This window comes from Leptonotus elevatus, chromosome 16, assembly GCF_054856555.1.
Source record: "Leptonotus elevatus isolate MCC_2025b chromosome 16, RoL_Lele_1.0, whole genome shotgun sequence".
Lineage (NCBI taxonomy): Eukaryota > Metazoa > Chordata > Actinopteri > Syngnathiformes > Syngnathidae > Leptonotus > Leptonotus elevatus.
In genome coordinates this window covers 10,949,917-10,977,628 of record NC_141254.1, presented here as the reverse complement: position 1 = coordinate 10,977,628, position 27,712 = coordinate 10,949,917, and the positions used below count along the sequence as shown (strand labels likewise).

Sequence of the window (27,712 nt, the reverse complement as noted above, 5' to 3'; positions counted from 1 at the left end):
CACAAAAGTCTATCTATTAATAGTTATGAACAAAAACAACAATGACTATTTGACTACAATTTTTATGACTGTGGATTATTTTCAGTCCTCATTTCAATTGCGCAAGTTGGCAGTACATAACATGTGTCTGTGCATGACTAAGGGTGCAGTTTAGTTTTTCTTTTCTTTTTTATTACTGTGTGTGGATTATTTGTGTTTATTTCTATTCTGCAAGGTGGCTGTTTTATTGAATGGTCGCCAAGGATCAATCATATTATAATAATTCTGTGACACGTTCCCATGTGTGACCAAACATACTGTAGATTATTTCAAGTGATTTGGTTGATTTCAATTGTGCAGAATGTTTCTTTACTATGGATTATTTTTAGTGGTGGTATTTATTTATATTGTGCAAGACAGTGCTTATCATGAATAATGCTCAACTCAACTCAATTACAATCAGATTAGATAAAACAATAAAAGTGAGCCAGGGTTGCCGACTTTTTTTTGTGTGGATTATTTTGAGTAGTCATGTTGATTTCTATTGTGCAACGTAGCTGCTTAGCATGAATAGATGGTAAGGAAGAATTACACTGATATTTATTTTTTCCATATGTAACTGTAGATTATTTTGAGTTCATGAATAGGACAACAAAAATATGAGTAAAATAATCAATTGTACATTTTTTTATTTGAACAATTGGTCAAAGAATTATAATGCACCCATACACAGAGAGGATAAAGAATATATGTCTGTGAATGTTGTTATATTGTCTGTCCACGTGCTGCGCCACCGTTTGTGTTCAAAATCCCGCATTTTAATTAAAGCATTAAGATGATGCTAATCGTTAGCGCGCCGCCATGCATGGCCATTTGAATTGTTAGCGTTTGACTCACCAGCTTCCCCTCCAGCGTATAGATCTTCTTGACCACTCCGGAGTCCAGCTTGATGGCGTCGGTGATGTCTGTGAGCACCTGCTCGTACGAGTGGGCCGTCTTCTTGTTGAGTAGAACCCGGACCGCCTTGCGGGGCTTCATGCCGCTGCGCACCACCGTCACCAGCTTGGGCCGAACGAAGTCCTTGCTCTCGCACAGCCCGCCGCCACCCGTCCCCGGGGGGCCCGCCTTGGCGCTGCCCAGTGAGGGGGGCCCGCGGGCCGAGGCGGCCCCCGACGCCTTGACATTCACCGACCAGTTGGGGCTGATGTTTTTGGTATAGTCCACCTTTTTGTAAGCTTCCACAGAGCTGCATACGTAGCTTTCACCTGAAGGGGGCGTCAGGAGGTTCGTGGTGAGTGACATCATGGACAGAAAGGCTATGATGTCATCGCATGTTAAAAATTACTCTGTCAAATAAGGTAGCGCAATACTGCTTATAGACACTAGGGGGTTTGTTTAAGTCATATTTGCAGGTTATATGTTGCCATGAAGTACTGTATTTGATTTTTTTTCTTCAAATGTATTTTGTATTTTATTAATTTATCGCATTAAAAAAAATCAAAAGAAAGAGTAAAAAAAGAGAGAGACAGCAAATAATCGGTGAACTAACAACTTCGAATAAGTTAATATTTCCAAAATTACAAATCATGGAAAATACATTTTAATTTCAGTTTTATTATTATTTTCATTTTAAATTAAGCTAATGAATTTATCGGCAAGTTAATGATACTTAAAAATATTAAGCAAGGATTTTTATAATAAAGAGAAACAATTTTATATAAAATGGAAAAATTTAGAAAATGGCCCATTTTAATGAATTAATTAGCCCTATATTCATAATGTAATCAATTTCAAGTACAATTAAACGGGAGGTCAAATCAAAACTTTTCTTTTTCTTTTTAATGTTCACTATTTGTCCCTATATGTGTTGTAAAAATAAAACTTTGCCCTCAGGCACAAAAGTTGTCTGCTCCGTGCCAATTCCTGACTAACCTTCGACCAGCTGATCGATGCTGCCGACGCGTCCGGATCCGTCCAGCGTGTAGATGGTGCGCACGCCCTGCGGCAAGTTGACGTTGTCCGACAGGGCTCGCGTCAGGTCAGCCAGCAGCGCGTCGAACGTGCGGAAGCGATCGGCCGACACGGCGTACACGACGCCGTGGAAGAAGCGGTCGCCGTTGCGGTAGAATCGAACCTTCTTGGCGCGCTTCTCGGCGCTCAGGGCCTTCAGGCTGCGCGGCGCCCGGAACAGGCTGCAGTGCGCGCTGTGCGAGGGGCTCTGCACGCCGTTAACGCGCGCCCCGGCCGCTCCGGAACCCCCGGCGGCAGCCGATGCCGACCCGGCCCGGCCGCCGTGGCGCTGAGCGCGGTCGTCGAAGTGCTCCATTTCCGTCATGTGGCCCGGCGGCACCACCAGCACCACCGTGGTACTGTCTGCCACACACACGCGCGCGCACACACACAAGCACACAAAAGTTGTGAAAGCAAAGCAAGAAGCGAGCAGGCGCGCGTCCTGGATTAGAACCCTAATGACAGATTAAGTCTAATCCGGTCGGACTGCCAACAAGCATGCATGCGTGGCTGGATGGAGCGACCGCACGCGCCCTCACCCCGCACGACATCCCAGAATACTCCAACGCGTCGTCAGTGACTTACCGATGCGAGAGCAGAGCGCCCCTGTCACCTCCAGGCTGGCCGATGGTCCACAAAAAGCAGGAAGTCGGCAAAAGTTTTGGGACAGCGGAGCCCGCCTGCTCACTCTGTGAGTACGTGTGCGCGGGCGCGCGTGTGTGTGTGTGTGTGTGTGTGTGTGATGACGATGGATAGAAGAATCAGAAGATGAGCAGCACACGAACTTGGAGCAGATGCACCTTCCTCCTCCTCCTCCTCCTCCTCTTCAGAAACGTCACTCGTGTCTTGATTTCCATTCAACACACACACACACACTTTCACACACAGAAAATCTCTCACGCTCGGCCGTTACAACATTTTACTGGAATAAAAAAAAAAGAAGCAAAGATTAGTCTATCTACTCTTCAGAAAAGTAAATCCAAAGGAGGTCTAGAGGCACCAAATTTTATGCACGACTATATAGCTAACCAGCTACAATATATCATTCTTCTTTTTTTTTTAAGACCTAACAACAATTGATTCACCACATAAACAATTTCAATCTACACTATCGCAAAAAAAACAATTCTTGTTAACTGGAAAAATAAACAAACTCTGAATATCGACCACTGGTCTAACCTCCTCATAAATCACATTTTAATGGGAAAAATATCTGCCTCAAATAAAAACCAAATATCAAAATTTATAGAAACATGGTCTACGTATATAGAATATTTTAACCTAAATCTGGTTACTTAATTCTGCCTGTTAGCGAGAGCCACCGCATCGCGATAACTTACATTGCTGTTTCTGTATTTGGCCATTTGTAACTAATGGTTGTGTTTTTATAGTCAGGAACCCTGTTGATGCCAGCAGGATCGAGCAGACTACATCAAACGACACCTTAATCACCCACTCCTCAAGATTCACCTCCAATGGGCACCAAGGGTTAATATTCGGATTCACTGCATGCCAGTGGGTTCATTCTATAGATGCTGTCCTCCCCTGGCTGGGCGTGGGCGGCTCTGCCCCTCTGTTGACTGCTAGGTGGCGGCTGTGTCTTGGCCGTTCCCTGGGTCTCTTGGGGGGTGCTGCGTTGCGGGGCTCTCCCTGGTGTCCGGGGCGGCGCCGGGCGGCGCTCCGGGCCCGGTAACGCGGTTCGGGGCCTGTGGTGTGGTAAACTCTTGAAGAAAAAAATAAAATAAAAATACAATCTCTCACACACACACACACACATTCAACACAACTCAACACACACAGTTAGAAACACAACATACACACAAAACATACAGAAAATGAGACACAAATCATTTTCAAAACACAAGACACATGTACTACACACAGATACACAAATACACACACACACACGCGCCAAATGATGAGCACGTCTTCAAAAAAGACACTTGCTGTTTATTAGCCTTCCCAATTGACGTTAACTATTTGAACATAGAACAAAGAGAAATACATGAATAAAGAATAACCCCACAATTTTGAACGTCTGCTAGCTTAATGCTAAAACACAATGCAAAACACCATAGCGAGACTAACAAATAGCATCTACATGGTGGCATTAGAACATTTTAAGATATGTATATTTGAACACAAAAATACTCAACTGGCATATATTCTTTATCCTCTGCAAGAAAATAAAAAAATATTCCTGCATCGTATGTCTGTATGACTGCATTATACTGCCCTAAACATTTAAGTATAATAACTTTGATATTGTTTATTCTAATACAGATTTCAAGGACCTTGAAAAAACAATCGCATAATAAATCGCTATCGTAATATTAAGAGAAAAAAAAAAGACAAATGCTAATTTTTCACAAAAAGTAGTATCTTACGCCGGCGGCGTGTACAGGCATGTGGGCGTGTGCTTGTGCGTTGGAAGCAGCTTCACTCACGTAACACGCGTGTGGGAGATTGATTATTTTTATTTTTTTAAGTGTGCTGGTTCGTGTTGCGTTAGTCAGTGTTTCACGTGATGCTTGAGGGTGGGCAACCTGCGTCCAAGGTGGGATTTCTTCACTTCTCCTTTCCCTCCTCCTCCTCCTCCTCCTCCTCCTCCGGCGTCATGCTCTCGAGCTTTTCCCTTCTTGAAGTCGGCCTCAGACTTCCTGCTTGGCTGCTTCGCTCTGCGCACACACAACAGAAAGACACATCAACTACCTCGGAGTTACACTTCATTCAAAATGGATCGCATTTATGCGATTATTTCAAATTTGGGACCAGCCATGTTATATTTGTGAAAAGTAATAACATTTCCAAACTACAATACAGAACCTGCTAAAAATATATATATATTTGAAAAAATTTGACCTGGAAAAGAAAGGACCAAAAATCTGCAAATAGTTGATGACACCATCTCCCCAACGGTTTGTAATGACAAAAAAATGCCACCGGATGGTGACAAAGCATTTAAAACAGTATCAACACCAAAACGCATGAATCCATGTTACATATACTACTTATTAAAAAAATATATTGAGTTAAAATTATTCAGTTCTAAGTACTTGTTATACCTCAGTTTGCTCTCTGTTGCCCTCTGTGGCGGCACGGAGCACTGCCTCCTCTGGGCGTCCACAGTGGAGGATAACTGCAGAACAACATCTTGATTCAACAGTCGTATAAGGCCGTGTTGTCGGGGAAATGTAGCATCTTGGTTGTCATGGCAACAGATTAAGATAACTTTTACCTTGGCTATTTCTGCGAGGTACGCTCGCCTCTCGTCGTTGGTTTTATGGAATGCCTGCTTGTCCCCCACCCAAAAATAAAAAGAGGAAAGTTTGTATAGAGCAGATGCACGGAAAACAGTAGGTTCAGTCTGACTGACCTTTGACTCCTGTTCAATGCCAACACGACAGTCGGCCAGTTGACTCTGCAGGCCGGACTTCTCGTCCGTGAGCAGTTTGAGGCGATGCCGCAGCGACTCCTGAGAAGACAAAATGGCGGCTGACGTCAAAGGACTTCTTCGATTCTGTTTGTCTGTCATTGCGCCGCTCTCCACTGGCGGGATAGAGGATAGTCAACACTCACGGGTGGCATGTCATCGTAGGATCGGATGGAAGCCAGTCGATCTGGGGAAAACAACACAAATTATTACACACATACAAAGCTCACAAGTCACTTCATTAATAAGTACAACAGCTAACAAGTTCCAATGAGAGTTGTACCAAAAAAGTTGAAAATGTTTGACAGAGTAATCATTCAAGTGTAGAGACCTTAAAATATAAATACGAGTGTATGTGGGCTTTCTAAATAAAATGCATTCAAGTTTTGAACAGATTATTAAATGTTTTGTCGCCATCTTGTGACGTCTAACCAATTACAGCCTTTTTGTGTAATTTTTTTTATCTCTTTTATGAACAAACACAACTTCATATTATTAGACTCAAAGTCAAATAGTAGTTCCAGAATTATTTGTAATGGCCAAATTCAATCAAAAGTCACTGTAAAGTCTTAATCCCAAGAAACCTGTTATTGCGTGTAGTACGCAAAAGTGTTAATTCGGGAAACAATTACCAATCGCTCTACGTTGCCACATCCAATATGGCGGGGGCGTTGCCGTACGTCTCAGTGCCCAAGGTAGTATTTACCTATATTCTAATTAGCGGACCGTCGTGTCAGCTCACCAACTGGGTTCCCACGCAGGTCTTCCAGTTTCTCGTGGACAAGAGTAAGTTGCCTTTGCAGCTTTACGTTGAGTTCAGTCTGAGTTTCATATCTTGTTTTCCACTCGTTGTCTGGTCCAAACACAAACACGCAGAATGGCGTAACTAATGGCCACAGTTGACCCGGAGATTATTTTCTCTAAATTGTTACCTTCCCCGTCGACGCCATTAAGTTTGTCCTGAAGTTCCCTCATGGTGCACCTCAGGTCCCGTACCGACTCCTCCAACATGTCTCTGAAAACCAAAACATTAACAACAAAAGAGCGTTCACCGTGACAAACACAAGTGGAAAACAATTTGTAAAAACTCACTTGATTTCTCGTTCTTGTTCTAGTTCGGTGCGCAGGCGCACCAGGTCATATTTACAATAATCTTTGCTCATTTTTGAAATCGCCAAACGGAAGGGAAGTTTTAAGTTTGTGCCACCTGGTTTCCATGGAAACGTGCGCTTCCGACGGTCGTGTGGCGCAGGTTTACCACTAGGGGGCAATGCCGTCTTTGAGCTCAAGCGCCAACGAGTGAAAAAAGTGTGACGGGATTCTTTACAACTGTTTAGAACGTTTCATGTCAAGGCATTTCATCTCAACATCTCTTTTTGCAATATAAATAACTTTAAAATGTATATAATAATTTGAAAAACAACAACCTGTTGAGGAGCAAGCAACAAGTTTATAATTGTCATCATTTTAATAAAATACAAGCTTGGTCTGTTAAACAATATTAATATAAGCATAATCTATTCATTAATCGTGTGCACTCGGCTCACGTGAGCTTGTCGGTTGGTTTACATCCTGGACAAACAGCCATTCGCACTTGCATTCAAACCAATGGTCAATTTAGAGATTGTGGGAGGAAGCAGGAGTACAGTACATTGAAATGTATAATAATACAATAAATCTATTGTACTCACTTAGTAAAATACATAAAATAACTTCAATGTTATAATGTAGTAATTGTTATCATTTATTATAATACTGTTACTGTAGTGATGACAACATCCCTGGAGGAGGTATTCATGATTAAACATAAGTTTCCCTGGGAACACGAAAACATTCATCACTTTGGTGTGCTTCAAGTAATACTTTTTTTCCGCCAGTGCCTCTAACTTTATTGGCTACGATTGGTTGCTTTCCGTTGAGTCTCGATTCTGATTGGTCATTGCAACAGCCTGTTGCACCTTCAAGTGGTCTGGCAGCAAAACCTCGACGGTGAAGCTGATCCTCTTGGCCTGGAAGATGCTGTACGTGTTGTCGAATCGCAGCACGTCTGCGAAAACATTTACACAGTGTTTAGGCTGTCATGCTCATAAATGTATTTAGCCACAGCAAGAAAATCAAAACGTCTGAGAGAGAGCGAGCACTAACACACGCCGGGGTGCTCGCACGTCAGCGAGCCGTCTTCGGGCACCAGGTGAGCGTTGTAGCGCTGACTCGGCACCACCGCCTGCATCTCGGCCGCCTTTTTCCGCTCGCCCATTTTGGGCTTCAGGAAGACCCCGAAGCCGATGTCGGCGCCCTCGCTGGAAAACTGCCACCTGATGTTATAAACAAGCACACCCAAAACAAATTAAAGCCAATTTTAAAATACATCTCCAGATACAACTACAAAAAATAATTTTAAATGTTTTTTTTTTTTATTGTTAAAAAACATTACTATTGCATGATGTATAAGACAAAAAACATCCGACCTGAGGACGCATCCCGGAAAAAGAATATCGTAATCCAGTTGTCGCGTGGACCCTCGTTGGACGAGCAAACACTGATCGTATTCCACCGATACGTGATCCCGCACGTAATAGGAGGGAGGAACCGGACCCACGTGGTTGATCTGCGGGAAACAAACAAACAAAAAACATTAATATTGGTGAGATTTTTTTTTTTAGGGGGGATAAAGATAAAGGTTTACTCACATGAAGAAAATCACCATTTGTATGCATGTTTGCTGGCACACAAAATTGTTAAGTGTGTCACAAAAACATGACAGTGTTTTACCAACAGGGGGCGATGTAACAGTGCAGATTATGTGCAAATTTTAACAAGTCTTCAAGTGATATTCAACATGTGTTATTTTCATATATTTTTTTGCCTAATGACACAAAGCTGCATTCATTTTATTTCCATAAAAGGTGGATCACAACTAAATATTTTTTCTATACATTTACAGTAAAAAAAAAAAAAAACGTTTATTTTTCAGCAATATAAATACAATTGGCTTCATACAATATTTGATCAAATTACCAACAATTAATAATCAATAATAGTCAAGGTTACAAAAAATCTAAATTAACTTAACTAACTAAAATTCAAAAAACTATTTTGTCAATGAAATAAAATAAAAACGAAAATGCTTTTTAAAAAACTAACTAAAACTAACTGTAGTTATAGCAAAAATGACCTTCGTTTTAGTCTTTGATAATTAATTTAATGCATGTTGCATTTGGGCATGATTTTAAATGTGATTTTAAGTATATTTATTTAACCGGAACAAGGACGTTTCAAAGTGTGTCATACATAAGTGACGTCATCTAGCAGCAGCCAATAGAAAAGCACCTTCAGATGACGTCGCTTTTTCATGAACTCAGCCGAAATGCAATGTAATTTTCATTTTACCATGGTGTTAATTAAATATTGCGCACAAGTAATTAAAAAAATTAAAGAAAGAAAGAAAACTAATACTGAAACTAACTAAACCTAAACTAAAACTAAGCATTTTTTTTTAAATAACTAAAACTAATAAAAGCACCCTGAAAACTAATTTAAACTAACTAAAAAAAAAACTAAATTCAACTCAAAATGAAATCAAAACTAATGGTGTAAAAGGTAAAATACCGGTTAAAGCCAGTTTTATTGTCGTAAAAGAGACCATTGGTGATGTGAAGCAGCTTTCAAAAAGAGCATTTATTCTCTAAACGGAACTACTAATGGTGATGTCACACGGTAACAATCCATTTTGCTAGCTTACAAAATAAAATAAGAGAAAGTGTTAGCCTTTCATTTGGGTGACTTCCGTCCATGCCTCACTTGTCCTGCGCCCAATTAATTATCTACAGAGACAGTAAGAGAGCGGCAACATGAGTGATTATGACGACGTCCCCACCGCAAGCAAGCTACTAGCGCCAAGCATCTCTAAAATGCTAACTTTAGCGAGCTGCTACGGCGTTGTAACGTCTACGCCAGGAAGCGGGTGCAAATTGCTTATTTATCTGGTGGTTTCGTTCTGCAATTTCCTCCACAAAAACGGGAAGATCCATTCTGTTCTTACAAAATGACCGTTTGTGACATCGTTTTACAGCTAACTCGACAGTGATGTCTTGACTTACAAGTTCAGTTCCTTCCATGATCACCTTATTGATATTAAAGGATTTATCACTTTTAGCCCCCAAAATACCCCGCAAAAAAACTGTCATGCGTTTTAATAAAAATTGTAACACTCTGCAGTATGTTACTGTAATACACTGTTCATCGTGATTTCATGCATTAATTAAATGGCCGCTGTGTGTGCTTCGGTTACTAAATACATATTTCTGTATTATTAATTTATTACTTGATATAATATTACTATCAATATTATTATTAATTTAAGTAACTGAAAAAATATATATAATAATTTCAATGCCTAACCGTGAATATGCGGGGGTCCATTCTGTCCTTTCCGCACAAAAAAAAGAAGAATATATGCTCATGAGTTGTTGTAAACTCTGTCTGCATGTGTTGCTATAGAAATCTTTTAAAATGTTTCTAAGTACTGCAACATTGGTGCTATTTTCGTTAGCCACTCTATGGCATTTGGCATTATGTGCTAGCATTAAGCTAGCTGACTTTCACAATGCAAAGTTAATGTCAGGCTGATTAAAAAAAAAAAAAAAATACAACTTCAGTCACCATCCAATAAAAAAGCATTTGTGGAAAAGTGGCCCGCCCAATCTACGTCAAGCAAGCTCGTTGCGCTCAACTAACGATCCAAACTCACTCTGGTCTGACAGCGAGGGTCTCCATCAGGGTCCGTCATTTTCCCGCCGTAAATGCCGGGCAGCTGCTCAGGCTCGATGTGCCTGAGTAGCACTTCCTGCCAGTCGGCTGTGGAATCAAACACACGCTTGTCAGGTCCGAATCCAATCTCGGCAAACCCCGAACGAAAGCCGCGTGCGCCTCACCGCCGAGGATGAAGATCTTCTGCCGCGTGATCTCGCTCAGGAGTTGCTTGATGAGGTTGTAGGCCACTGGGAAGAGTTTAGGAGCTGCGGGAGGGTAGTACGTTCCGGAATGATTAGCGGTTTGGAAAGGAAGCTAACCTGATGTCGACTCCTTGTCCTGGGGTACCTTTTATGACAAACAGCTTTTTGAGGCCTTCTGGGTAGTTGTCCTCAAACATCTGCAGGATCTGAAGACATAACAACAAACAGCACAGGACTTTTGGGACCGCTCTCAGGCCCCTCATAAGAGTGGCAATGTGTGAGAGTGCAAATATATGAGAGCAGGACCTCGGCATAAGTATCAATGGCAGGCTTCCAGAGGTGTTTGAGTCCCAGGCCCTCCACGTCATAGATCATAGTGATGGACTCCACGTTCTTGCCCAGCTGGACCGCAATACACATGCCTTTAGCTGTTAGCCGTTAGCATTAGCCACCCCACCTTCCCACAATGCACGGCGGCGCAGCACTCGCCTTCTGCGACTGCGCGGCGCACTCCCGCTGCAGCATCTCGCAGTCTCGGATCTTGGAGCGGATGAAGTCCTGCTTGGAGGCGGACAGGAAGAGACCTTTGGGGTCCACGGGACCGATCACGTCGTACCACACCGGGCTGCCGTCGCGGTCGTAGCCGCACATGCCGCCCGAAAGGTACTTCTCAATCACCTGCACAGTTTGGTTAGTGTGGTCCGTTTCTGTTCTTGTCATTTGTTTAGGTTGTTACAATTGCCGTTAAGTTTCTATTGTTGCTGAGTCACCTCAGGCGGCCGCCAGTCACTGATGATGGTGTCCACCTTCATTTGCTTCCTGAACTCCACATGCTGCAAGAAAAACACAACATGTCATTAGGTACACCCACCGGTGCTTGCAACAAAGCTGACAAATATTATTATTACTACAGTTGTGGCATTGCGGCAGTTAAGAATATTTTAACAGTCTAAAAAAGGAGCTTATCGAAATATTAAGAACAGCTCCACAATAGGATGGTGTACCTAATAAAGTGGCCGGCTTGTCAAGTGTTGCGTAACTTAAGGTTATGCATAAGATAGGAAAAACTGTCCGGGGCAAGAGGAATTGGAGTCGTTGCGTTATCAGTACACACTCACACACCACACGTGATAGTATAACTGATTAGAACATAATGAAAGCATGTTCGTGAGCCTTATGATTTGCTGTCGTTGCACGACGCTAATAGGTAGCCTAGCTTGAACATGTGGACTTTATTCCTTTATCTTATCTTATTTAATAGTGTTTTCATTGCAATGGCGTCACAAAAGTGCACGGGGAAATACAATGGCGGCATGGAGCAGCAAGGTTACCTTTCGTAACATGGCCTCCGACTTCTGCACGTTGAAATTTCTGGCTAATAGACAAAAGAAAAGAAAAATAATTACTAGGAAAGTTGCCAATAAAAATTATTTTAAATAAGAATGATTGTAATAAAAAAAGAAGTTTTTTTTAACTGATTTTAAGAAAAATATGGAAAGCTAGAAAAAAAAAAAGTTTTTGTTTTTTTTTAAATATCAAATATACAACTTGTTGACTTTCAGAAAGGAGCTAATCAAAAACACAGCTACATAAAATAAATAATACACATTTACAATAAAAATATTGCTTTAAAGTAACAGGCCGAGCCGCTTCCTTGAACGGCTTGTGTTTGGCTTTGGAGGCTCTGCTGCAAGCGACAATTCACGTACAGAGAGACATGACAAGAAACACAAGCTCCCACTGCAAAATGTGTGAAATGAACATTACCCACTTTAAACATTAATGTCCACACAAAATCATGTGGAACCGAGTGTACAAGCGCTCCAGTGTGTCACTATGTCAGAGCAGCTGACATCGTGCTGCCATGATGGTAAAATAAAAAAAACAAAAAAGCAAAAATATAAAATAAATACATTTTAAGGCAGTGACCGTTTAGAAAATTCCACGTGGAAGTCACGTGTACTCTTTTTAAGTTAGTGAAACAACAATTTCTGGGAAGTATTCATTCAGCAGTATACAAGTTATAAGTTCAAGTCCTCTATAGTTTCTTTATAAAAACATACAATAATGCATGCATTCACTCCTTCTGGTGTGTGCGCCTTGGCCAGTAGGGTGCAGTATAACACACAAATAATTTGTCGCTGGGTTATTAGGGTTAACAAAAAATGAACGACAAATTAAAAATGAAAACTCCTGAACTATTATAATAACCTTGGTCTGTCTACATGTGTTGCCGCACTGTTTGCGTTCAAACATCGGTTGCTTAAAACGGCACAACATTGACGCTAGTTTCATTAGCCTGTCAATAGCGTTTTACATTGTGTGTTAGCAATTAAGCTAGTTGGATGTGGTTTTGTTAAATATACGATTTGTAATTCTCAACTCCCAAGCATTGGGATTGGATGTGAGATTTGTTCTGGAAGCTTCTCGTCAAGTGTCATCAAGCGGAAACACGGGGCAACACTGCGTCTGCCCTTTGTGTTATCGGAGTGCACCTTTTAATGCGATTAGCTGCGGATTAGCCTGTAGCACACAGAGTCCAGAAGGTGGGCCTTCATGCACCGCCACTAATCACAACAAGAACTCCAACTCAACTGCTGCTATTGTGACACATCTTTGTATCTTCATTTTAGTATATTCACTAATTGCTTTCAATAAACATTTGAAATCTTTTTAATCAAACTTTTTGACCCAACACATTTGTACGGCAGTTTAATCCTATTTATATATATATTTTTTAAGATAATTATGTGTATTTTTTTTATATGTATTTTTGTCATTTTCTTCCAGTGCATTTTTTCCAACCTCTTATTACTTATATTTTTTCCTAATACATTTGTATTTTTTTCCCTAATATTTTTCCTACTACCTTTTCTTTTCCCCCTTTTTTGGGGTGGTGGGGGAAGGGTTATGTTTTTGAGCTATTATTCTTATATTTTTACCTGATACTATTGTACTTATGCACTAGCATTTCTTCCCTTGTAGTCTAATATTGGAGCATTTATCTAAAGTATGTATATTTTTAATGTGGCATACATATTTAGATTTTTGTCAAATAATTGTAATATTTAATATATATATATATATATATATATTAGTGGTGTATTTTTGATAACACTGCCCCTACTATAAGTAGACTTTTGTCTCATGTAAGTTTGTTTTGTGTAATATTTTGATAATTATTGCTTTGGCTCTTGTTGGATTGTGCAAGTGTACCTAAAGTCTATATCCATGATATACAATACCATGACAACCCATGTAAACGACATGTACTTTTTAGGTTATCTGAATTTATCTTTATTTCATAAAGCTTTATCTAATTAGCACCCTCATTCAAGCTGATGCAACAAAGCCATAAACTGAGAAACTAGTTCAAAGACTTTGAAAAGAGAAGCTTCAGGATGCAAAGCAAGTCCTGGGCTAGGCAAAAAGCTAAATAAAGAAGAAACAAAGATTTAGTTTTGAATCTTGGAGTGGCTCCCAAGCAAAGTACATTTTATTTTTTCCCCTAATAAAATAGTTTTGAATCTTAAATTTTAAAATAAATTTGTAACGCATTTGATGTCTCCAATCTCAGCACTTTTGAGCGCTCACCTCTGAGCCAGCGCAGCAGAAAGTGGTCATGCTGGGCAGGAAGTTGAGCAAGAACATCTTGAATCCTCTCTCGGAACTAAGAAGAGACAAAAAAATGCACATTTGAGAAAAAAAAAACATTTGACGTCCAGGTCAGACATCTCGTTCCATATCTATGACTTTTATTCATCAACATGAGCCTGCGGGGCAAAAACAAAACCAACAAAAAACAAGTTTGACGCTGAAGCTTGTGACTAGGTAACTAATTACTTTGCACACTTGAATGTGCCCGTGTGTAGCAACAAAATGACCCTTGTGAAAATGCTGCAAATCGTCTTTATTAACTGTCTTATTTGCTGCACTGGAAATAGAACCAAAACAAATTCAATCAACCTCAAGGAAAAGTTGCACAGTCACTGCTATGTTGGATGCCTCAAAGTCTAACTTTGACAAACTATTGTATAAATTGAGCAAAGATTTGTGTGCACTTTAATGCACTTATTTTTGACCATTTTAAGTTGCTGTTTTTTTTAGTTAACCTTTGATATGTTTCATATACACCTGCAAAAATAGTGTTAAAAATTAATGCTATGGTAAAATCGGTGATGTAACATTGGATTTAAAAATATTTGTTCATGATTTTTTTTAAATTACACATTTACACATTTGTTTTAAATAATGCATGTTAATATTTTCTATATATTTGCATTTATTCATTGACTTAACCTGGTGCACTAAATTAAGACCATTTTTATTTCTTTAAATATTACAAAATAAATATTAATATTTAAAATAAGTATTATTGTTGCTTCGTTGTTTTTATTTAGTATTTAAATATATATATATATATTTTTTTTTTAAATAACAAATCTTATGAAACACTGCACAATACAGTAAATACTTTAAAACCAAATAGTCTTTTTTTAATATACAGTGTACAATATTCGTTTAATATTTCGTGGTGCAGTGCTGCTTTAGCTTCTTTATTTTTCGTAATAATATTACAATAAAAATATAAGAACTTGTTATCTTACTCAATACATATGCCTGTTTATTTTTTTATTTAAAAATAATAATAACATAAAAGCCCAATGTATAATAATATTCTTACCTGTCGAAGTGCTTCAACCTGTTTGGGGTTGAGCTCTCCAAGCCTGCCGCTCATGTCTGCTGGCGGACGATAAGCGAACGTAGTAATGACGGTGATGACTCGGAAGTGCTGACAAGAACAAACCGGCTAATCAGGCAGCCAGACAGGCGGCCGGACGCTCGCCCCCGTGAAGCACACCAACAGCCTCCGCCGAGCACTCGGCGGCAGGTGACTTGTTGAAAGAGAAAGAAAGGGAGTAAATAAAGAATGTAAACATGACTCCTCTTGTTCATCTCCTCCTCCAGACGTCACCGAAGAGTGGGAAACACGTCAAGAGGATTACTCGCTCCTAGCTAGCGAGATCGGAAGCTAGCTGTGATTCGTCACCTGTTCAAATTCACGATTATATATTTAGATTATTTGTGTTGCAATCTTGATGTTTAATGATACATTTCAAATAAATCACGATTAAATCGCAAATAGTGTAACACACGTGAAATTGTTTCAAAGCTAAACCAAACTCACTGCGTTGGAGTTAACGGAACCAAATTTCACTTGAAGATCAAATGTAAGCATAAAACAATTTGGAGACTGCGAATCGCCTTTAAATCTGCAACTGAATGTCTTTGAACTTCCGTCCAAGAGTAACAAAATCCAAGTAGGCGAAATTTTGGCTCACACCACATTTGTGTAAACAGTTTACACACTTTACAATGAGAGTAATGGACTAAAGCATGCCACAGTTTCCCAGTTAGGAAATGTTACTAACAAACGTCGCGTTATTTTGGGCTACCGGCAGGTGGTGATTCTTTACGTTCAGCAGAGATGTATCCCACGCCCAAACGTAACCGGAAGTGAACGGCGTTTACCCTCTGTTACATTCGCCTTTGCCCAAGTGACGTCAGAGAAACGCGCAGTGGCGTCAAAGTTCAGTACAGTACACATTAGTTAGCCGATTATGAACAGTTATGAGTGTAATAATTAACATTTTATTCTACTGCAATGAAAAAGAGGCAATGAAAAGAGAATTTTTAAAAAACAGTTCAAAAAGCAATTTAATTTTACTAAGTTGCATCCACTGACTGGCCACTTGATTAGGCACCATCAATCCATCCACAGGCGGCGTAGCGTAACAACTTGTGGTTTTGGGGGCACCAACAAAAAAGACGGCAACCAACCATGCTCAAGGATTAAATACACCATCACTGATTTCAAAGACAGGAATGGTTTAATCCATTAATAAAATGTAGCAGATACAACTGAATATAGTACCAACAAAAATATACTCATCATTATTTTGTACAAAACTATTCAAAACAATTCTACATCAATGAATTAAACAGGTAAACAAACATTTTTATGAAAATCTCATGAGCAGAAAATACGGCACAGCAAAAGAAAACAATACTCATTGTTTAAAGTTATTATATAAGAACTACTTCATTTTCCCGAAAGAATGTGCATCGATAAGCGACATAAATAAGGACTGAGAAAACTCATGTGATAAAAAGAACTACCACCTCTGCGATATATCAAGGCTTCTTTTCGCCCTCGTCCATCTTGTCTTTCTGCAATTGCTTGTCCGTGTCGTCATTGTTGGCTGCCTGCGCTCCCTGCGGCGTCCCGTCCGCCCCCGCCGCCACATCCTCTTTCCCCCTGGAGTTCTTCACCATGCCCTTGGCCATCTCCTTGCCCGTGGTCTTCAAAATGGCCTTCAGGCCCAAGTTGTCCACGTTGTACGCCGTCACGCCAACGTTGGTCACCGAGCGCAGCGCCGTGTCGGTGGCCTGGCCCGCATCGTTGCCGTACCTTGGCGGCGAGGAGGTCAAACGCAAACAAAAGTCAAACGTGCGGGGGAGGGGGAAATACATGTAAAAGTGTGGAATGTGATTTGCATTTTTCTTGTCATAACGATTCTGTATTTTACATACACAAAGTCAGGGATATTAGTATCAATAAAATGTACTGACTTATATTATCCAATTTCCTTTATTTGTTAGCAGTACCCAGACATACCCGAAAGGAAAATGTACAGAAACACATCCAGTGAATCACTCTGCAAGCATGAATACATTACCCAAAAGCCAAGAGACAAATGGAAAAGAAGCGTTAGACATCACCGGGCGTGTTTAATAGCTTCCCTAAGCCCCTAAATCTGAAAAGATGTAAGTGGAAAGAGATCAGCGGGTTCCCAAACAGGAAGTGAGCCAGGCAAAAGGTTAGGAGAGGTCGACTCACTTGTACGTCACCGTGTTGACGGTTTCCGATGTCACGCTCTTGCCGATGAGCTTGGCTCCCGTCTCCAAGCTGGTCCACACGGTGGTGAAGCCTGATGTGTGCGCGTGAAAAACACAGAGTAGATTATGATGTTTTTTTTTTTGTTTTTTTTTTTGTTTTTTTTTTAGTGACTCTTGTTCTGTCTGGTTCTGACTCAGCAAGTCTGTTATTTTGGTTTGAGGTGGCCATTTTAGGATTCTTCCTCAAACTTGTCCCGAATATATTGTTTGATTGCTACAACAACAAAAATCAACCCCTGAAGCACGTATTACTTAGCACCGTTTATCATGAGAAGACCAACAAAAAAGTCTAAGGAAGTCTGCCATGTTGGTTTGAAGCGGCCATTTTGTGATCATGGGAGCTTCAAAAACAGACTTGGCCTGAAGATTTTGAAAAATTAAAATCAGCCCCCAAAGCCAGTTTCAATTAGCATCATAAAATTTGGTAGACATGTTGTCTATCATGAGTACAGCCACACACAAAAAAAGCCACAACTGAATATGCACATGTAGTCGGCCATTTTGGTTTGAGGTGGCCATTTCAGGATTCTTTCTCAAACTTGTCTCGAAGATATTGCCTGATTGCTACAAAAAAAAAAAAAAAATCAGCCCTCGAAGCATGTTTCACTTAGCACCGTGAAAACGGGCAAACATGTTTATCATGAGTAGACCCACAAAAAAGTCTCAGGAAGTCCTGCCCAAAAACAGACAGGAAATCTGCCATGTTGGTTTGAAGCGGCCATTTTATGATCATGGGAGCTTCAAAGACAGACTTGGCCTGAAGATTTTGAAAAATTTAAATCAGCCCCCAAAGCCAGTTTCGATTCGCATCATAAAATTTAGTAGACATGTCTATCATGAGTACACCCACAAAAAAATTCTCAAGAAGCCACGTTAGAAAAAGCACAGGAAGTCTACCATGTTTTAAATTATTTCATTCATTTTGGCCAGTCACTAAATTAGAAAAAATCCGCCCCCAAATCCAGTTTCACTTAGCAACATGAAATGAGATAGGCCTGTCTATTATGAGTAGACCCACAAAAAAATTCTCAAGAAACCAGAAACGACACCAGAAGTCTGCCATTTTAGCAAAATTAGAAAATTAAGCCATGAAAGTCAGTTTTACTCGCCAATGTCCGATTTGGTTGGCATGTTTAGGAAGGCAGCCATTTTGGTCCGAAGCAGCCATTTTAGGATCATTTTGCCTGTTACCTGGACCCCTTCAAAGATGAACGCATCCTAGAATTTGCCCATTTGTTACCAAATCTAAACATTGTATACTACCTGACCTTTTGACCGATGTGAGTTGTTGGCAGCTATTTTATTGACTTTTATACTCTGGTCTGGATTGGACAAAGTTTTAGCGCCACTTAGGCATGCGGCACCCTCCATTCATTGAGATGGAAAAGTGGAACTATGATAGTTGGCTGACGTGATTCGTGAATTCCTGATCACCTTGCCAACCTCTGGCAGCCACAAATTTGGCTCCCTCCGCATTGGACGTCTCCCCCTCTTTGCTCTTCATGGACTCGGGGATCAACTTGGCGCCGTGTTTTTTCACTTGAGGGGCCACCTTCTCCGACAGATGTTCAGCCAACGTGCTCACGCCATCCACTGTCAAAATACACACAAAACATCACAAGCAAAAGGACAATTATCATATTATGGTACTTTGGCGAGTCTTTCTGACAGCTCACCCAAATACTGGCTGACGCGCACAGCGCCCCCAGTGGCCTGCTTGGCCATATTCAAGCTCCTGGTGACGTGCGGGCTGACTTCCGAGGGTGTTTCCTCGGGTGTCAGGTGGTCCCGGATCTTCAGCGCCCCCTTCTGAATGGCTCTGGTGGTGGCCTCGGCTCCTTTGACCACCCCGTGGCCCAACCGCGTCGCCCCTGGAGAGACATGGATGTCATTGAACAGCAGAACATTTTGGAAAATTCAGCCCCCTGAAACTTAGTAGCCACATCCACTAGGGGTAGATGCACACAAAAAAAAAAGTCTCAAGAAGCAATGCCTGAAAAGATACAGAAAGTCAGCCATTTTGTGACGAAGAGGACTTTTAGGGCTATTGCCAAGCATCTTGATTGGCAGCATTCCATTTCGCAAGTCATGACTCGGGAATAACTGGCGCTCCTTACAACACATTAAGATATTTGGTTGTAAATCATGAACACATTTAATATTTACAAATGTCAGCTCTGACTTCATTGTTGTTCTAATATCAGAACAAAGTCACCTTTAACACACGTCATCGTTGTTTGTTTACATTTAAACGTCAAAACGCCAGACATGCTTTTAAAATGGACTCGGGTGCATGAAAGTCAAATTGAAAGTACTGAGCGCAGAAAATTCCATTTCGAATCGCTACTGCCACCTGTTGACAAAAAATGAGACTGCACACCCCCTTCTTCACATTAGTGCTAATTTTATCTGCCATTTTTAAATGTTGTCACAGTTTTAGTCCAGTTTCAATCACGTTTGTTAGTTATCATAGTTAGTCAACCTTATCCCGTTTTAATTTAGTTCATTTTTAGTCGACATTTAGTCTTTATTTTATTCCAAGGAAACATAATTTTATTTGTCTAGTTTTAGTCAACAAAAACTGTCCACGTTTTAGTCAAGACAATCATTTTACCCCCTGCATTTTTTTTGTCAAGGGATTATGTGGAACATTTCGGATCTAAAACTATTTCACATGAAAATTTCTCTCATTTTTTTGATGAAAAACAACTTGACACAATTACAGTATAGCAACAAGTGGCTGCTATGCCGCCATGCTATGAGCTAGTAAATTAGCCAGCATTAGTTAGCGGTCGGATTAACATTATTGTTGGATCGTTATAGCCGTTAGAATAATGTGATGTTATAGCTATAATTTACTTTTATTTTGTACCTTTGACCGTTTGTGCATGTTGCACTCGCTAGCTGCAGATCTGAAAGGGGGAGTCATTGTGTCACATGACAGATTAGCAGAGACAAGATTTTACAAAATCATATCATTTTCGTCTCTCGTTTTTGTTCATAAACTCAAATGTCCACAGATTTTAGTCCAGTTTTTATCAAGAGAAGTTTTCATTTGTTGATGAAAATGCATACTGATTTAGTCCTAAAAATGTGTGTTGACGAAATTAGGTGGCAGATGGAGGTCGGGAAATTCGAACCCGAATCCAGTCTGAAAATAAATTGGCCAGAGGCTTGCACGAGTACGCATTGTGAATTCATCTACTAATTGGAAGACGTTTCAGCCAAATAAAAAGGTTATTGTAAAGATATTTGTGGCCAAAATGTTACAGAGCGCAACTTTCACCTGAAACGATTCCCTGGCCCATCTTCTCGCTCCAAGTCGGAAGAAGCGCTTTGCCCCCGTTCTCGGAAGACACCAGCTGAGGGCCGAGGGGGACCGTCTCACTCAGGCTGATGACCCCGGGGCCCATGCTGTCTGGACTCTGTCGGAACAAAGTCAGCACCAATGACGCTTCGGTGGCTTGGAGTCTTGATGAGATGACACGTGACCCCAAAAGGCACCCACCTGCGCCCTGAAGTCGGTCAGTTGCATCACGAGGTCTTGGAACATCTCCCGATCGGCGGCGGGCAACTGTGATGACAGCACCACGCCGATGTAAGCGCCCGGCATCGGTGCCAGCATATCCGGCAGCATGAAGATGCCGGACGGGGCCAGCAACACCGGCGTGCTCGGGGTGAGAGAGTGCAGCCAGCCGCACACCTGCAACAAACATATGCAAACGTCACATGAGGGACGAGTTTTAATTAGATTTAAGAGCAGGTTTGGTATTAGCTTTTTTTCCTTTTCTTTTTTTTATAGGCTTCATTTTTAGTTTAGTTTTAGTATTAGTTTTAGTTTTTTAAAGCGTCATTTTAGTTAAGCTTTAGAATTAGTTTTTTTAAAAGGTTAGTTTAACTTTAGTATTAGTTTTTTAAAGGCTTCATTTTAGTTTAGCTTTGGTGTTAGTTTTAGTTTAAGGCTTCATTTTTAGTTTAGCTTTAGTATTAGTTTTAGTTTTTTTAAAGCGTCATTTTAGTTTAGCTTTAGTGTTAGTTTAAGTTTAGTTTAAGGCTTCATTTTTAGTTTACCTTTAGTGTTAGTTTAAAATTTTTAAGGCTTCATTCCAGTTTAGCTATAGTATTAGTTTGAGTTTTTAAGGCTTCATTTTTATTTTAGCTTTAGTATTAGCTTTAGTTTTTTTAAAGGCTTTATTTTAGTTTAACTTTAGTATTAGTTTAGTTTTTTAGGCTTCATTTTTAGTTTAGTTTTTTAGGCTTCATTTTTAGTTTAGCTTTGGTATTAGTTTTTGTTTTTTTAAGGCTTCATTTTAGTTTAGCTTTTTAGTGTTTGAGTTCTTTTTAAAGGCTTCATTTTTAGTTTAGCTTTAGCATTAGTTTTTTAAGGCTTTATTTTAGTCTAGCTTTAGTATTTGAGTTTTTTTTTAATATATAGAGTATTTGTTGACTGTAAATAAAATATAAAATATATGTGTTATAAATTATATATAGTGTCTGCCTGTACAATTTTGTACTGTTAGACACCTTTTGTGACTTTTTGTAACATGTCAGAGTTTTCTAGTATAAACACTGTTCTGACAAAAACATGAATACAACTTTGTCAAACAAAAGCAATCATGTTTTGTAACGGGTCGGTCGGTCAGTGAGGCGGCTGCTGCGAGTTTTGTTGCCGCCTGGCACAAACATGAGTCGTGCCAGGACAACAAAAGCGCTGACTCGCGTGTTAATGCATCCATTGTGTTGCTGGCCAACAAAGCGCTGAGTGTCAAATGCTACACATGGAATTTTAGTCTGCTTTGATCCAGTGGGAAGTAACAAAGTACACGGTGAAGAAGGTGTAATAGAAAGAATTAACGACGATGGGAATGCATACGAAGGAGAAGCAAGATATTCCCCATATATGACCGTATTGAGAGAATTGTTTGATGTTGTTGCGTGAAAGAAAGATTTGTGGTTAATGCAATGTGCCCAACCAAAAAAACGTTTGCGTTTAAAAAGTTGCAGTCTAATCCGCAAAAATGCACAAGTAAGGTGATTTTTTTTCACTTGTTATTATTAGCTCGCTTTCTAAAGTAAGTTCACAAAGTTAGCAGTAATTAGCCTTGTTTCTTGTAGTACAAGCATTAAGAATAACTTCAACTTCACTGTCAAAACAAGTACACACTAAGTGACAGTATAAAAATACATTTTTACTTTCTACTTTAGTACTTGTGTACATTTCAGTCTTTACTTTTTTACTTAAGTATCGGAGTTGAATCAGGTCTTTTAACTTTGTTTCACACAAGTACATACATCATTTTTTTGTGTTTTGATTAAGTATTTCATTTAATTTAGTGCTTTATTTTGATATTTTACATAGTTTTTATATATATTTTTAAAATATTTATATTGGCTATTTTCTGATTTTAGTTTGTACTTTACATTTATTTTTAAATGTGTTTAGTATTTTACATTACATAGTTTGGATTTTTTGTTAGTATTTTGGATTGTTTTATTTTATCACAGTAGCATTTTATATTTTTATTCAGTATTTTTTATTACACTTTTCATGTCATATTTGTATGTGGTTAGATTTGAATGTATTATTTCATATTTGTATTTTTATTTATTTTATTTGCTGTGTATTTTGATCCCCTTATTCAGCTAGCTAGCTCAAAATATTAGGAACAGTTTTTTTTTTTTAATCTAATCGAAAAAGTGTTAATTATAATGCAGTGGATTTGAATGTCACTACAAACCAGAAAAATAAACATACAATTCACTTTGTGCCATTTTTTTACTTTATACTTTTTTACTAAAGCACTTTGTAGAATCTGCACTTATTTGTTTACTTGTGCTCAAGTACGGGAGTTGAGTTTTTGATGTTAGTTTTTACTTTTGTACTTTTCAATCTGTACATTTTTAACTTTTACTTCAGTACAAGAGTTAAATCTGCACCTTTTGTTTTAGTATTTGTACTGTTACTTACTTACTAAGGGAAGAAAACGTATTTATCAAAGTGTGAAAAACTCACATCCAGGAAGACGGGCCCCGTCCCATCAGACGGCTGAGTAACAAAGCTGATGATGCGAAGGTATCCGGGCTGCGACAGGGCGCTCACTTGCCCGTTGGGGGCCACAAAGAACATCTGCACGCCTTTGGGGATCAGGAGCAGCTGGCTCTCGCTTTCCTGCGCCCCCGGCCCGCCGGCCAGGGTTCGGTGGCCGTCGGCGGGCTGGGGCGAGTACATCGGGGGCTCCGCCGGGGTCTGGGACATGATGGCTTCCGCTTTCCTCGCCGGGAGCTGTGGCGCTGGCAGGACGGGAGGGATGGCGGGGTAGAGGTGCTGCGCGGGGTGAAGGCTGGGGGTCAGGTCCATGAGCAGCCGTTGCCTCTGGGCAGGAGGGGGCGCCTGCGAGGCGTCCAAGGCGGAGAGGTGACTGCTGACTGTGCCCAGGGCGGCCTCCATTCTACGCTGCAGCTCTCGAGCTCGCTCCCACATGGGCCCCTGGTGACGCGGCCCCCCGGTGGGCACGCCCAGCCCATGCATGAGGTGCTGGTGGCCCTTCCGGTAGTACTCGGCCGCCTCGGAGCGATTGCCGCCCTCCTCCAGCGACAGGCCGCGGCTCAGGCAGCGGAAGGCCAGCTCGTACTGGTCCTTGATCAGCAGCATTTCTGCCGGCTCCGCCATGCTGAGGGAAACAAAATGTTGTCACTTTTATTAGCTTTAGACAGTTTTCATTGAACTTTGAGATTTCAACAAAAATGAAAAAAAACAAAACAGCAAATAAAATCAACATAAAATTTCACTTAGGGGTGTACTCACTTTTGTTGCCTAGTGTTTAGTTGGTTTAGCTCAATTTTGTGTATTTTGAGTTGTTTTGAGGGAACAACAAATTTACAGTGTTATATAAGCTGTAAACTAACTACTTTTCTTTGTGCTATTTGTGTCATTTATTCAGCACTGTTCCAGGAAAAGATATAATTACTGTAAATATCTGGAGAGATTTATTACAAAATAAAAAGAAATGTAGAAATATACATCTTAAAATACAAATATAATATACAGAATTTAAAAAAATATATTCGATTTTTTTTATCATTTCAGTATACATTTATTGAGGACAGTTCAGTTGTGATTCTTTATTATGTGTATTCACTAACTTTAATGTGTAATACATTTCAAATGCATCATTATTGAAAAACTGTTGGATTAATTCTCCTATATTTAAGCACGGTATTAATATATAATAATAATAATAATAATTAATATTGAAACTGATGTTATAAAATCGATACTACTTTTTTTCAGATCGATACAACTCTTGAGTAATCACCGATACCACTAGTACTTTTGATACATAAAATTTCACCCAAAAACAATGACATATCATTTTAAAGAAAGACCTATATATCATTCCCCCCCGAGTCCTTAATACTAAATATATATTTTTAGGAATAAAATCTGCCAGAACACTTTAGCCTACTGCGCTACTGTATTTTAACGTTGGTCATTGTGTTGGTATTTGGGGAGCTAGGAATGATTTTCGGTGGTACTCAGTTTAAAATGTTTGAAAATGCAAAGTGCCCAATAGTACATTTACAGACAACAGACTTGTCCACACTGCACATGCGACAGGTGAAGACAGGTGAGTTTGTGTCGTGTACGCCCGGTTTAACCTGCATAACAACTGTTGGCTCTCCTCTCATTATTATTTTAAAAAGTATAATTACTTACACGCACAAAATTTATTCTACAGGAAGTCCCAGTCATCTCGAAAATAAAATACACGTAGTAGCACTTGTATACACGTCATTTCTAATCTTCATGAACATAGTGTGAGTAGTAAAACATCAAAATGATTGAACTCACCTTGTTTGTATATTGCCACTACAGGAGGAAAAAAAAGTTACTTATAGTTAGTTATCAAAGTATCCTTATTTCACTCTCAAGCGCACACTGACATGATGACAAGGCGTGTGAGCCTTGTCGAGGTTTTACATCACCTGTCGCGCCTTCTGGCCCCGCAGGGCACGTCACTTCCTGTTTACGCTTTTACAGCTCAAACTTGACAGTTTGCTGAGTCACTTGTTTAAGGTAAACAGAAATGTTGCTTTTAGACCGTGGCTGAGCAATTTATTAAAAACAATGCACACTTCATTACTTTTTATTTTTTATTTTTTTAAAGTGCTGACTCACGTGGTTAAAATGCAAGAGGGGTGTGACGCGTGTATGTCAATCAGGTTTGTCATCTCGGGTGAGGCAGCGAAGCGAGCCGCACTATGGAGATGTGGAAAAACCTGAAGAAGAAAAAAGTGCAAACATATAGCCAACTTACTTACTCACCTGTGGAAAGTCTCATGGGGAAGGCACGCTCGCCTGCCTCTGTGAGCGACGGAGCAACTCGTCAGCTGACAGCTCGCCGACTCGGAGGCCACCTCACTCCACTGCCGGCGGGCTGGTCGCTGCTGGCGTCCATCTTGAAAGCGAGAGAGATGTTAGCGGAGCGTGAATTGAATGTAGAAAGTTGGAAATGAAAGGAGAGTATATTATCCATTCTGTCCATCTGTTTCCGAGGGAGGACATTCTTACAAAAATGTTTTTCCTGGAATTTTTGTTGTTGTTTGAAACAAATCTGTTTCCTGTTTTTTTGTATACATGTAAGAAACAATGATAAAACATTGTTACAATAAATATCTACCTAGATTGATCATCTTTGACCTTAAGACCGCACATTTTCTAATAAAATGGATGTCATGAGTGTGAAAGTGTAGATGATTATCCCTACAAGGATTAAAAACAAACACAACAATGCACTTATATTAACTCATTCACTGCCATTGACGCTATAAACGTCAAAAATTCATTTGAACTATTTCTGTTAGTTTTACATTTTTTCCTGACTTTTGTTAACAAGAGTATGAAAACCTAGACTTTTTTTTAAGAATCTTTTTTTTTTTTTTTTAAAGACTATTCAAAATTAGGGGCGTCAGGCGATAATTTTTTTAATTTGTAATTAATAATATGACTTCAATAGTTAACTCACGATTAACCACAAATTGTATATCTGTTCTAATTGTACAATAATTGTTTTCTAGGTTTTCATACTCTTGTTAACAAAAGTGGATTAAAAAACAACAACTAATAGTTCAAATGAATTTTTTGACGTCCATAGCCGTCAATGGCAGTGAATGAGTTCATTTTCAATTTTGTTTTGCTTTTCAAAATAATAAACAAATCATATAAAAACTTAAAGTTAGAAAATACATCGATTTTCCTAAATGTATCCAAATGTTTGCTGCGGCTGCTTTGGCTCATGCTAATTTTGCCAAAATTAGGACGAAACACACCATTCGAACCCATGGACTCCCTAACAGCAACTCAGCAGACTTACTTATGTTTGGCCACATAAAGAATATTAGGACCTGACCTTTTCACAATGACTTCATGATCATTTTTGTTTTAATGGCAGTTAGCTTTAGCATTAGCCAACTGTAGCAGGCATGAATTATAAATGTCGAGAATTTGCATTTTTAGAGCACCACAAAAAAAAAAACATTCTTTTTGGCTCTTTAAATTATTCATGTATTCAAATATTCTCCTGTCTCTTCTGAGCGGAGAGACCATACGACTATAAATTGCCAAAATGGTTTGAAGGCGACAATGTTGACTTATTTTTAAACATACTTTTGTATTCCATACAAGAGTGAGTTTAACAGACGACGTCTCACTCACTCGGATGCTGTCGCAGGTTTTTTATGTTCAGATGCCGCCAGCCAGCGTCTGTTAGCATTTGGCTCATTGTTATTCTGGACCAGCACACCATGGCTGACACTCGCACTGTGTGTGTGTGTGTGTGTGTGTTTGTGTGTCCCACAATGTCGACACCTTCACATCATCTCCGCTGACCTGACGCTGTCATCAATTCCCACAAGAAAAACAAAATAAAATAAATGAAAAAGAAAGATAGAAAAGGTGATTAAAATATTCAATAATTTATTGGAATAATTGATTGAATTGTCTATTAATTGCAGTTCTTCAGAATATTCTTCTTCTTCTTCTGAATAAGTGTATATGGAATGTGTATTCTTTTTTAATTTCATCTAACTAACTAATTTTAATCTCAACTATATTCCCACAATAGTGTGATATGATGTACTTTTCATGAGAAAAAATTAATATACAAGGTAAACATTCAATCAATGTATTCAAGGCAGGCTTTAGTGGGTGGCAACGTAAGATGGCCGCCGGGGGCTTCACTTCTAAGTAAGTGAGTAAGCGGCATTGACATTCCAGTCATATAAGTCTCACGCTTTCTGGGAATGGTCACATGACGTTCGCAAGATGAGCCCTAGTCAACTGTGATGTCATCTTCAGCCAACAGCAAGTAGCAAA

The 27,712-nt window shown here is 39.7% G+C and overlaps 4 protein-coding genes across 8 annotated transcripts in view; all 4 read right to left on the bottom strand.

The window, feature by feature from the left end:
• dclk1a (doublecortin-like kinase 1a) overlaps positions 1–2,808 on the bottom strand; it is a 29,701-nt gene extending 26,893 nt beyond the window's left edge. Inside the window, exons 1-3 of the mRNA XM_086057869.1 lie at positions 2,575–2,808; positions 1,912–2,352; positions 877–1,244 (exon numbers count right to left, since the gene is read on the bottom strand). Of these exons, the coding sequence (XP_085913995.1) occupies positions 877–1,244; positions 1,912–2,314 (771 nt within the window). The 5' untranslated portion in view covers positions 2,315–2,352; positions 2,575–2,808. The remainder of the gene's footprint in view (positions 1–876; positions 1,245–1,911; positions 2,353–2,574) is intronic.
• Positions 2,809–3,918: 1,110 nt separating this feature from the next.
• ccdc169 (coiled-coil domain containing 169) lies at positions 3,919–6,711 on the bottom strand. 2 transcript variants are annotated; one of them, XM_086057874.1, is made up of 8 exons: positions 6,515–6,711; positions 6,355–6,437; positions 6,165–6,275; positions 5,569–5,609; positions 5,366–5,464; positions 5,228–5,281; positions 5,055–5,128; positions 3,919–4,667 (listed from the first exon to the last, which is right to left on the bottom strand). In XM_086057874.1, exons 1-8 carry the CDS (start codon positions 6,583–6,585, stop codon positions 4,502–4,504), a joined length of 699 nt encoding a protein of 232 aa, XP_085914000.1. In that variant the 5' UTR covers positions 6,586–6,711; the 3' UTR covers positions 3,919–4,501. The 2 variants fall into 2 exon arrangements, with proteins under 2 accessions (XP_085914000.1, XP_085913999.1); XM_086057873.1 differs by having other exon boundaries at positions 5,228–5,297; positions 5,367–5,464.
• A 431-nt stretch (positions 6,712–7,142) lies between these two features.
• Positions 7,143–15,900, bottom strand: LOC147160706 (SEC14-like protein 2). Of its 2 annotated transcripts, none has more exons than XM_086057871.1 (13): positions 15,834–15,900; positions 15,062–15,272; positions 13,972–14,047; positions 11,709–11,752; positions 11,148–11,210; positions 10,867–11,055; positions 10,684–10,779; positions 10,523–10,583; positions 10,357–10,440; positions 10,173–10,279; positions 7,891–8,030; positions 7,568–7,737; positions 7,143–7,469 (listed from the first exon to the last, which is right to left on the bottom strand). In XM_086057871.1, the coding sequence occupies exons 2-13, from the start codon at positions 15,113–15,115 to the stop codon at positions 7,318–7,320; spliced, it is 1,236 nt and encodes a 411-aa protein (XP_085913997.1). In that variant the 5' UTR covers positions 15,116–15,272; positions 15,834–15,900; the 3' UTR covers positions 7,143–7,317. The 2 variants fall into 2 exon arrangements, with proteins under 2 accessions (XP_085913997.1, XP_085913998.1); XM_086057872.1 differs by lacking the exon at positions 15,834–15,900 and adding an exon at positions 15,566–15,762.
• Positions 15,901–16,130: 230 nt separating this feature from the next.
• sparta (spartin a) lies at positions 16,131–25,802 on the bottom strand. 3 transcript variants are annotated; one of them, XM_086057953.1, is made up of 9 exons: positions 25,190–25,335; positions 23,351–24,008; positions 20,846–21,040; positions 20,624–20,762; positions 19,014–19,208; positions 18,772–18,930; positions 17,279–17,369; positions 17,118–17,195; positions 16,708–16,849 (listed from the first exon to the last, which is right to left on the bottom strand). In XM_086057953.1, the coding sequence occupies exons 2-8, from the start codon at positions 24,005–24,007 to the stop codon at positions 17,150–17,152; spliced, it is 1,482 nt and encodes a 493-aa protein (XP_085914079.1). In that variant the 5' UTR covers position 24,008; positions 25,190–25,335; the 3' UTR covers positions 16,708–16,849; positions 17,118–17,149. The 3 variants fall into 3 exon arrangements, with proteins under 3 accessions (XP_085914078.1, XP_085914077.1, XP_085914079.1); XM_086057952.1 differs by lacking the exons at positions 17,118–17,195; positions 25,190–25,335 and adding an exon at positions 25,664–25,802 and having other exon boundaries at positions 16,131–16,849; XM_086057951.1 differs by lacking the exon at positions 17,118–17,195 and having other exon boundaries at positions 16,132–16,849.
• Between the last annotated feature and the right edge of the window lie 1,910 nt (positions 25,803–27,712).